This window comes from Rhinatrema bivittatum, chromosome 2 (genome assembly GCF_901001135.1).
Source record: "Rhinatrema bivittatum chromosome 2, aRhiBiv1.1, whole genome shotgun sequence".
NCBI lineage: Eukaryota > Metazoa > Chordata > Amphibia > Gymnophiona > Rhinatrematidae > Rhinatrema > Rhinatrema bivittatum.
The window spans coordinates 385,386,393-385,398,428 of NC_042616.1; the positions used below are offsets into that span (position 1 = coordinate 385,386,393).

At 43.3% G+C, this 12,036-nt stretch overlaps 1 protein-coding gene across 2 annotated transcripts in view; it reads right to left on the reverse strand.

Annotated features, from left to right (window-relative positions):
• NSUN2 (NOP2/Sun RNA methyltransferase 2) overlaps window positions 1-12,036 on the reverse strand; it is a 257,469-nt gene that overhangs the window by 245,300 nt on the left and 133 nt on the right. The window contains exon 1 of one of the 2 annotated variants that reach the window (XM_029590001.1): window positions 11,801-12,030. The exons of the other annotated variant lie outside the window; for it this stretch is intronic. Within the exon in view, the coding sequence (XP_029445861.1) occupies window positions 11,801-11,878 (78 nt within the window). The 5' untranslated portion in view covers window positions 11,879-12,030. Of the gene's footprint in view, window positions 1-11,800; window positions 12,031-12,036 lie in introns of those variants that run through there. 2 annotated transcript variants of the gene reach the window in all.

A 12,036-nucleotide genomic window follows, 5' to 3' on the forward strand; every position in this document is an offset into this window, starting at 1 on the left:
AAGCTCTGGAATTTGTTGCCAGAGGATGTGGTTAGTGCAGTTAGTGTAGCTGGGTTCAAAAAAGGTTTGGATAAGTTCTTGGAGGAGAAGTCCATTAATGGCTATTAATCAATTATACTTAGGGAATAGCCACTGCTATTAATTGCATCAGTAGCATGGGATCTTCTTAGTGTTTGGGTAATTTCCAGGTTCTTGTGGCCTGGTTTGGCCTCTGTTGGAAACAGGATGCTGGGCTTTAATGGACCCTTGGTCTGACCCAGCATGGCAATTTCTTATGTTCTTAATGCTGAAAGCTCTCCTCCCCCCTGCAGACCACAGAAGGCCTACATAGCACTCCACCTCCCCCTCCCCCTCCCATCACACAACACTGACCACTCCCACCTACAGGTCCAGGTAAAGATCCATAAGCAGGCAATTTGGCACCTACGGCCAAGTGAAACAGTGTGTCCTTACCCTGTACCTAACACTACTAGCTGGGAGACTTTGTTAAACGATTTGAGGTTTGTTTTAATTTGAAATATAATGTTATTATTAAAAACCTAAGTAGAGTCTGGTTCCAAAAATGCGGGCATTAGATCAGTATGGATGTCATTCTTAATCTCTACGAAAACTAACCATTAACCTACTCTAGCCAACAAATAAGTAATCTCTACCTTGTTAAGCGGCAAGGCTTGAAAAGGGAACGTGTGCCTTTTAGCCATGATAATAATGCCTTTTTGGCTTCTACTGAAATAATTTTTGATTATAATTGATTTCATTATCTGCAAATGAAACTCCCTCTACCATCAGGCACGTTGTGATACACCACAAAACCGTGCCACAAACACCCTCAGAACCTTTAAAGCAAACCTGCCATAACAGTACTAACGTCTAGAAGGCATACAGCAACAACCTTACTGCAGGGCTTGTGGCTCCTGTTAGCTAAAGCTCTCCCCACACACCTGGCTGACCCACTCATCTACTTTCTAAAACACTTTTCACTGCTTAGTGTCTCACTAGATTTCAACGTGTCCTGTCAGCTCTACGTTTCAGAGAATCAGCACTTACCCTACTTCAGAGTAAAACTGCCAGACCCAGTTACATTTCAAGGCTCAGCATTTGTACATAGTTTGAAACAACAAACCCTCCCCCCAATCACCTCTGCAATTGTCATACTTGGGAATTTTTCACTAGTGGTCATCCTCAGGCCAATGTAATGAGCCTCACGAACACTAGCACATGTTTTACCCTGGGTTTTAGGTGTGATTTTTTCCATGCTGACAAAACCCAGGTATGTAATAGAAATGTTAGTACAAAAAAAAAGTGCTAAAACCCAGAGTAAACCCGATGCTAGGATTAGCGTGGGTACATGCTAAGAACCTGTAAATAAGAGGGAGGTACCTTAAGAGGGGAGACTGCATGGCACTTTTTTTTTTTTTTTTTTTTACCAGAGGAAATTCAACTCCTGGGTCAAAGCAAATTTTACTTCTCATGGTAGAGAAGCAATGAGCTGACTAGATGTTGCACTTGCAAAAATGCTTACATCCTCTTATGCTATGCTATATAGTTATAGTTTTCTTGGTAGTAAAGACATCAAACTACACTACACGCCAAGAAGCAATAATGCACTATAAAATGCATCGTGATTAATCACCTTCATTATTTTACTGTGAAGACTGAAAGGCAATTGAATACCTAAGCTCATTTGGCAAGTGAGGCATTTTCAATGTTTTTATGCTTTGCCGAGGTGCAGCATTACCCTTCTAGCATGCTTTAGGGATCATCTGTATTATCTTTATTATCTTATCCTGTACTTTTGTGCTCATTTGAGTGTGAATGGTGCATGCTAAAGTTGTTTTGCAATGTAATCAGTTATATGAAATTGGTTTTGCTATTCACATGGATAAAACTTGAATATTACCCATGTGTCCAGGAGAGGCACAAAGCTTATATAAAAGCAGACATTCAAACATTCTCAATATTGAGAATCAATAATTCCAAGATACTCTCAGATACCATTAATGACAGTACTCAGTTTATTGAACAGATTTATTCAAAGACTGAGGACATTCAATCCCATCCAATCCATGTAACAGAATTACAGAAAACTGCAAGAGCCACTCCCCTCCCCCATCTCATTACATGACTAGTTCAACAAAAATGTAGCATTTTCATGATCAATCAGTGCTATTCTATATATTATATACATATATATTTAATGAGGTTAGAAGGAAGTGGTGCCTGTCTGCCGCAGAGGATTGGAAGGCTCATCTCTCAGCAGCCCCAGTGGAGGACTCCAGACAACACTCAGGCCGATACAGTACAGTGCGCTCCGACGATGAAAATGCAGTAGTCCAGCAGTGAGAGGAGAGCTATCCAGTCTTTTGCACGGACTGCCACATGTATGATTATCCACCAGTTGGATAGAGATTGTATGTGTGCACTTGGTGCAGAGAGCTCCTAGCTCTCAGAGAAGTTTGATATCTGGAGGCGAGAGTGGCTGAGGCTCGGGCTGTGCTGAAGATGCTGAGGAGACGAGGACAGGCTATTCTGGGGCTGGAGAGGGTGAGGACAATAAATAGGAGGCTCTGGGAAATTTCCATGGGTGATTATGCTGCAGCTGGGGCTCGGAAGGTAGCCTGGGCTGGGACTACAGGGGGAGGAGGCAATGATGAGGCTGAGCAGGCTGCACTGGGAACGCAGGCTGTGCTAGGGCAATTCATAGGGTTCTCCAGGGAATTTACACAGATATGAACTATATCAAAATTTTACTTATATTGATGTTGCAACAATTATTTGTCTTTAATAACATATCCAACAAATGAAATATCTCCGGCACCCTGAAATGAGTGCTAGGAGGAAATGATCTGGTTTGCTTAAAGCCACAGGACAGTATCTCTTCCACTAACTAATGCCCTTAAAGAACACTCTGCTAATCAAATGAACAAAACATAGTGGTCAAATTAATTGAAAAACGGAGGATAACAAATTTTTCAATCCTTCAACCTTCCTCCCCCAACTTTTAATTTTTAGCATGGATGGTCCATAAGTTTAACAAAAAAAAAAGCAAGTTTCTCTGTTTAGCACACTTTTTTTTTCCTCAATACCTGATCTATTTTTAACATTTGCTTATTACATCCCACTGTCCACTTGCGTATACATTAAAACCCACACTGAAATTTAGCCCAGATTTTAGCGCTGGTTTACTTTGGCCCCCTTGAGATTCAGTGGGGATTTGGGGAGACGATGTGTGCAATTTTCTTTTCTTCCACTCCTTCCCCCACACACATATATACATTCTCTACCTCTCTCTCACTCCCTTCTGGGATAACTGCAACTCTCTTCCCTCTAGGACAAAGCTCTACTTCGGTATTCTCCCCTCTCCTAACCACAGGCACACAGGGCATGTGCAAGCAATCTCAGGCAGCAGAAAACGGACCTCTGCATCCTGTTCCAGCCCCATCCCTGCCAGGCAGCCTGCAGGAGTAGAGGAGGGGAAGGACTCGGAAAGCTAGAGGCTGCAGCAGACAGAACAGAAAAGAAAAAAGCCACTCTGTTTCCTAATCCAGCTCCTCCCTCCTGTCTTGCCAGGCATAGGAAGGGATGGGGAAAACTTGGACCAGACAGATCAGAACAGATCAAAGAACATAAGAATTACCTTGCTGGGTCAGACCAAGGTCCACTGAGCCCAGCATCCTCTCTCAGACAGTGGGACCAATCCAGATTGCAGTTATCTGGCAGATCTCATAAAGCAGCGCTACTCTGTTATGTATCCAGCCCCTCCGGGAAGAAGGAACACTTCCTCCTAAGCGCATTAAATATATACAGTATCTCTATATCTATCTAAATATACCTATATATCTATACAAATAGATAGAAAATAGTACTAATTTGATCATGGAAATACATTTTATTAAATTAGTCATGTAATAGGATGGGGGAGGGGCACGGTTCTTGCAGTTTTCTGTAATTCTGTTACATGGATTGGAAGGGATTGAATGTCCTCAGTCTGAATCTGTTCAATAAACTGAATACTGTCTTCTGCCAATGGGGCCTAAGGCTCGGGCCATATTGTCCACAGGGTAGCTATGGTTCTGCCTAGACACCCACAGTATGAGAAGCATGTTAGCCTGTGCCGCCAGCTTCTGCACCTCTCCCCTTGCATTCAGAAAAGGGGGCTTGACAGATCAGCATGTGACCCAATGGCACCCTGTGTAAGGTGGAAAACCCTAATCTATATTAGGTTGCCATAGTACTACACCTGTGCTTCATTTTTTCCAGCACAGTATCGAAAAATTGGTCCCTCATGGTCCAAAGAACGAATTCTATGGCATTTTCAGAGTGACTAAATGTTCTAAGGATCATTATGGGGGAAAACTCCTTCTATTGAATACATATCTTAGAACCCATGCTGGATTATTGTAATTTGGCATACTTGGGTTTACCCATATCAGCAGCAAAAGCCTTGCAACTTTTGCAAAATGCTGCAGCCGGATTAATTTCGGGCCACAGTATGAAAGAGTATCACCCCAGTTCTGTCTGACATCCACTGGCTGCCAGTCCGGGGAGAATCAAATATAAAAGTTTCCATGCTAGTGCATTAATTACTCTCACTGGACTCCCTTCCTGTGGATTAATTCAATGCCCCATGCCTACAATCCCTCAAAGACCTTCTGGACATTCCAACTGTGGATCAGGCTTGACTGGCAGAGACAAGAAAGCAAGCATGGTCAGTGGCGGCTGCAGTATTTTTAAACTCACTGCTCCAGGAGCTACGGCTTATGTCCTGCTCCAAGACCTTTCAGGGACTACTGAAAACCTAATTTCAGGCAAGCATTCCTATGAAATAAAGTTACAAGACCTTGTATGATCTTAGTTAGGCTAGTGTAGCACTTAAAGATCTTTAAAGATCTATTAAAAACCTTTCTGGGCAGGTAAGCGCCCTTATGAAATGAAGTCGCAGGTCCTTGCACAATGTGACTCACAGGCATGTGCATGCCTAATGTGTGTGTGCCAGTGTACTGACTGCATGTGTGTTCATTTGTTTTTATTGTACATTTTCTTCATGTATGCAGCTTACAGCCTAAGTAAAGGTGGCTTAATACCGTGAATCAAAGTCACGTAGCTCGGGCCTCCATAAAACTCCTGGAAAATAAAATTTACCTGGGAACATCTACACATGACTAATTCTTGGGGGAAACTGAAGAAAATACACAGATGTTGTTCAGCATGGACAACAGATTTACTTTTTGTGCAGTTTCTCAGCTTTGTGAATTAAGACACGGTAATGGTACGTCTAAAGAAAACAAAAAAACACACTTTAAAAAAAGTCATGATAGCCACCCTCAGCTAGCACTTGGGTGAAATTAAGAACTAAGGTCTCTTACTTAAGAAACCAGACTATTTCTTTTCTTCTCTATATAGGTGTAAGAATATTCCCCTACCTCCATACAACACTGCAATCAACAGACAGCTGATTAACTACACCACTGGTACAACCATCAGAATGCAGTGATCTATGGCTTTCTGCATGACTGCAGAGCAGATGCCTCCCATGCCACTCTCCTCTGTATTAATATACACAGTTTGTATTAAGTCAGAAACATATTTTCATCATCTTTTACATTCATGTAACTGGAGTTGGGAACCATTTTCCTAGCATTACAATTATTTACTATTTATTATTTCTATAGCACTGCTAGGAGAAGAGAGAGTTGTACAATTACACATAAGCGGTGTGAATTTAAGGAGCAGGGACTATTAGGTATTACATCTCACTCTTCCTCCAGCCAAAGCACCCCTCATTTTTTCCCAATGCGATGTCAAGCTGACACTGCAGCAAGGGCTTAAAAACTTTCTGCTGGCCTTCCAGTGCCATCTGCTGTCCATATATGCATGCAAGTCAGATTCTACTTGCTAATAGAAATGTTAAAGAAGATGAAAGCTGTAAATGTAGATCTTACCAGGATCCCAAAAACACTAGGAGAAAATAGCAGCACTGGGCTGGGAATCTCTTGTTGGTGAGCCCAAACACAGAAAGGAAAAGCAGAGGGTGACACTCAATGCATAGAGAACTGTTGGGAGGGGAAAGAATTGGAGAAAACGAAGAGAAAGAAGAAAGAGGTTGGAGAGCAGCAGACCCAGAAAAGGGTCACAGAGAGAAACCCAAAAGAGACAGAAAGGAAATGAGTCTGGGGAGGACAAGAAGATAAATAGTAAAGTACAAAACAGAAACAGGCATTTCAAAAGATAACAGAAAGAGAAGGCAGCAAAAAGGACAAAGAGAGAGAAAGATCAAACACAAATTATTTAGAGCATTCATTTTCTGTTACAAAAAGGATCCAGTGCAAATAGGCAAAAAATAAAATGCAACAAACCCTTACAGGCTTTCCCATTGCTGTAGGACTTAATTCCAGAGAAGCAGCACAGCATACAAAAAAAAAAATCCATGTTGGTGAAAACCAAGGGTCCCTAAACTTAGGCCTCAAGGCCTGCAACCCAGTCGGGTTTTCAGGATTTCCACAATGAATATGCACGAGATCTATTTGCATACAATGAAAGTAGTGCAATGCAGACTAGACCTCACGCATATTCAGTTGTGGAGAGTGACTGGGTTGCTGCCCTCTAGGACCAAATTTGAGGACTCCTGGTAAACTATTGCGGTTTGTTTTTAACTTAGGCTTAACCCAGGGGTATTCAACTCCAGTCCTTGAGGACCCTAAACCAATCAAAATTTTAGGGTACCCTAATCAGGGGTATTTTTTGCAGGCCACCTAAATTAAGCAGAAAAACATACATTTAAGTTTTACCAATTTTCAAAGTGGACTTATGCGCATTTGTTCAGTTTGAAAATTATCCCACCAAATTTACTGGCACACAATTACACCTGCAACTATGAGCCTACAAAAATTTTAGGATAAATTATGCATATACTTTTGAAAATACAAAAGCATGTGCATAAGTGCAAACCCCTTCCCAACCCCGTCCCGGGAATGTGTCCACTCAGTCCAGGTAAACTTCCGTGGGAACAGGACAAACATGCTTGTCTTATGGAGGGGGGAATGCAAAGACCATTTCTGTGGGTAAAACACTGTAAAATACCTTTGAAAATTGCCCTTACTAATTGCCCCCTGTAAATAACTGGCAACTAATGCAGTCCCTTGAGGACTGGAATGATACTAATCCTCCTTGGGGGCTCCCCATTAACAGACAAGCTATGGCATTGTACATCAATTATAATTTATGCAAAACTCCTTGGTTGATCTATATACTGCAAAAATCCAAAACAGGAGCTAATAAGCACACATGCATCAGAAAGTCACAAAATCTGAATGAGTGCAAAAGTATGGGGATATTGTCCAAATAATCCAGAAGTTGATAATCTCAAACTTCAGGTTTGTTTATTTAGGGCTTCAAACAGTTATGGAAGTCAGCCCTCTGACTTGTGGATCCCTGTAGTTTTGCACGCATTCAGATTCCATAATCTATATACAGTCCATTACAGTAATAAATCCAGGACATGATGCAAGCATGGATAAAGGGTGTGACAGTAAAAGTTTAATTGTGAAAAAGTGCTTCTAGAAACCATTAAAATCTGAGATTCCATTAACAACCCAGAATCCAGCACTATCTCTGATAGAGGAGTTGATCCCACAAACTGATGGCACAGTATTTAGTTTGTGCTTACTACAACATCTCCAATTTTTCTGGGTTCAGTTTAAGCTTCAAATAACCTAGCCAATTTGAGAATACCTTCCCCAAGTATGTGGTATACCAAATACAACAAAACACAGGGCTTCAACTGACTAGCTGAATATCATCTACATAAAATACTGAACACCAAATTTCTGAAGCACCATTGCAACTGACAGAAGGCAAATACTGAACAACAGAAACAAAAGTATGGAGCCCTGTGGGCCTCCCAACCAACTTCAAATCTAGAGGGAAGTGAATTTACTACCCACCCAGATCTTCTGCATTCTTTCCTAAAAGGAATAAACCATTGTAATATTAAAAACTCAATACTGTTATCATCCACAAATAGTTGTTCAACACTGATCAACCATTTGGAATGCTGCTGACAAAAGCTGGAAAACAAGGGAATCACTCTCCCTAACAAGTTCTCTCTCAGACCAATGCAGTACCAGTGCGCGGAAAACGGGCGTTCATGATTCAGCACCCGCTCTCCTAAAAAGCACCAGTCAACCTCTCTGGGGTGCCCGATACAATATGCAAATGGTCTGCCGTGATAAAAAGGAGGTGCTAGGGGAAACTGTGCGCCCCTAGCAACTCCTCAGCAGTGGGCACCCAGGAAGGTGGCTGTCAGTGGGTTAGGAAAACTGATGCTCAATTAACAAGCGTCCATTTTCCTATCCTGTGGCTGTGCACAGCCAGGATAGGAAAAGGGCCACTCGCTAATTGAGCATCTCTTTTCCTAACCTAACCGCCAGCAACATTTATTTTTTTTTTACCTAACTCCTTTTTTCAGTTCCTCCGACTTAATACCACCACGATATTAAGTTGGAGGAATTACAGAAAAGCAGTATTTTCTGCTTTTCTATCAACTTCAGGGGCTCCTCAAAACTTAACATCTGCTCAGGGGGAGATGTTAATTTCTGAGGGTGCAGGTCGAGCACACTTTTTTTTTTTTTGCATCAGGAGATTAATTTACATGAGTATTATTAGCTTCCCAGAGGCTTGGACGTGCGTTTTGGACACACTAAACCCCTTACTGCAGAACGGGTTATGGACGCGTGTCCAACCACAGGTTAACCAGTGTGCTCGGCTGAGCTCACTGTACTGCATTAGCTCGTCTGTAAATTATCAACCATCACTATCACAACAAGTTTCAATGCCAAATATACACCTGAATGATGCTTGCTATCTAGAGCCTGTTTCATCTAGGGATTTTTGAAGTTGGGTAGCCACAGCTGTCTCAAGTGTATTATGGAGAAATAGTTTACTGGCTATTGGTTTACAGATGTCTGGCTTCTTAGGATCTAAAGCTGACATTCTTAAAAAAAAAAGGCTTCTTAATGAAGTATTGATTATATGCCGACCTGCTTTAACCACATCATCCTGTGTTTCTTTAATGTAGTTAGAGGGGCAAGGATCAGATTAAGTGGTAATTCTTTGAAGAAGTTGCCCTGTTACTTCTAGGATATGTACCAAAACCAACCACAACTTCCGAGGAACCACTCTCTCACACTCACTTCATTTAAATATTATCTAAATGTTTATGGGAAATCGTATCAGAATATAATGTGCTCTTACAGTCGTCTGGCTCTTGCCCACAAAGGGCTGCAACCAGTATCGTGTACGTGGTACTCACGATCACCTCATTTACTCTTTCAATATATTTTTTTTTTTAAAGACCTCAATCATGCATATTGTGTCACCAATATTAAAACCCTTATCGATAGTGCTTATTTTCAATCAATTGTAACTACTTATCTTAATTATTGCCCAACACCATAGTGCTCCAATCTTTTCTCTTTTCATGGATGCTGTCCGCCGCGTTATGCACACTGTTTCTTTCTATAGTGTGTATTTTCTTTCTGCCGCGGTTAACACGGCAGACACCATCCACGAAAAAAGAAAAGACTGGAGCACTACGGTCTTGGGCAATAATTAAGATAAGTAGTTACAATTGATTGAAAATAAGCACTATCGATAAGGGTTTTAATATTGGTGACACAATATGCATGATTGAAGTCTTTAAAAAAAAAAAATATTGAGAAAGAGTAAATGAGGTGATTGAGTGCCACATACACGATACTGGTTGCAGCCCTTTGTAGGCAAGAGCCAGACGACTGTAAGAGCACATTATATTCTGATACGATTTCCCATAAACATTTAGATAATATTTAAATGAAGTGAGTGTGAGAGAGTGGTTCCTCGGAAGTTGTGGTTGGTTTTGGTATATTTACATACAGGTCAATACAGTAAAGTGCGGCCGCGGTTACCCTGTTTCTAACCCGCCTTTTACTCACAATTTGGCCGCGTTAGCCCAACCCGTGATTCACTATCCCCTTTAACCCATTCTTACCGCCTCTTTAAATCGAGTAACCCATGTATATGAGATGTAAACGATCGGATTAGCTATTCCCCCCCATTCAGTAACGCGCGCCATGACTATCGCCTTTTTAACCTGCAGTTTAGCCGCGTGTTTAACCTGCTAATTTACCGCCTACCCCTACCCCTGCATTAGAGGCAGGGGTAAGGGTAGACGGCAAACTTTCCCCCAAAAGGAAACCTAAAAACCCCTCCTCCCGAAGCGACTCGACATGTTACCAACTTACTTCTTGTTGCTTTTTCATCCCTTTCAGCCTTCTCTGCCGTCCTCTGGAGGGGGGCAGCAGGCGGCAAAAGCGGCTTCCAGCGGTCCCCGCGCAGGTCCCGGTTCTCCTGGCTCAGCCACTCCAGCTGCACCTCCAGCTCTTCGATGCGCCGCCGCTGCGTCTCCAATAACTTCTGCTGACTCTCGATGATGTTGTTCAGCTCCAGCAGGTACTCCGCGGCGCAGTTCGGGCTCTCGGCTCCAATGGCTAGAGCCAGCGAAGTGCATGACGTAACAGCGCGAGCGAAGCGAACTTTCATTGGCTTGAGCGCCCAAATTGACGGGCGCTCAAGCCAATGAAAGCACATGGACGCCTTGGACGCCGCGGAGTACCTGCTGGAGCTGAACAACATCATCGAGAGCCAGCAGAAGTTATTGGAGACGCAGCGGTGGCGCATCGAAGAGCTGGAGGTGCAGCTGGAGTGGCTGAGCCAGGAGAACCGGGACCTGCACAGGGACCAATGGAAGCTGCTTTCGCCGCTGGCTGCCCCATCCGGAGGACGGCAGAGAAGGCTGAAAGGGCTGAAAAGCAACAAAAAGTAAGTTGGTATATGTCGAGTCGCTTCGGGAGGAGGGGATTTTAGGTTTTTAGGATTTCTTGGGTTAAAGTTGGGTTCCACTTCCTGATGCCTGTCATTTCAAATGTCATTTGAAATGACAGGTACCAGCGCACCCAGGATACTGTATAGGCGCTTAAATAGGTTGTGCGGGCCTAACACTTCACAGACGCTTCTTGGACGCAGCTTGCATTTGCAAGCTATTTAAATACAGTATCGAGCGGTAGGTGAGCAGGACTGTGCGTGCGGCAAACGCAGGTGCGCCCGGCACTAACGCAGCTCTTCCTACCGCTCCTTACTGTATCGGCCGAGAGGATTTATAAGCCTGAGTAGAGAAATATTTTTTGACTTCTAGGATATGTACACTTCCTGAAATTCTGCCAGACCTGTAACAGTCAGTCATACAAGATTGGGATGGCTCTGCATAGTTAGTAATACCAAATGAATTCCTTTATGGAAGCAAGTTTATCTAGAAAATATGCTGCAAATATATTTTAAGTCTAATTCTCCCGTGTCAAATGACTCCTAATAGGCCTTGCAAAGTCCAACATGGCTCTTTCGGTTTGTTCACTGCAAAGTCAGTCCTCGCAGCACGGAAATTCATTTTGGTGGCTATATTCATTGCACGATACAATTTTATTACCCCTCCTCCTCGCTCCCTTCTAAGGGTTGCAGAAGAGAAATATTGCTATTTCCTCCCCTTCTGCCTAACCCTGCGTTTAAGTACCCTCAACTCCTCCCTAAACCATGATGAGGGTTCACAGCAGACGTACGGGCGAAAGGCACACGTTGATGTTTTATCTGCTGTGGCTTTCTGCCCGTAAAGTTTGCCCTCAACAGACCGCATGGACAGGGGGCACGAGGGACAGCCAGAAAGCGAGTGACGTAATGCAGCGACGCAGACAGAACGCTTAGTGACAGTTACCGCGCTGTCCCGGCGCCGGCCCGGCTCCTGCGAGGACTCGCCGGCTCGTTGCCGAGATTTGCGTTGTCTGCGGCCCATCACGCCCAGAAAGTGCCAAAGGCCCCCGCGCGAGAGAACAGCAGGAAAGCGGCGCCCAGCGACGAAGGCAGGGGCGAATATGCACCCGGGGAAACGCACAGCTGCACCGAGGCTAGAAACCCACGAGAAAAAAAGTAAACATGCGTTCCAACATCCAA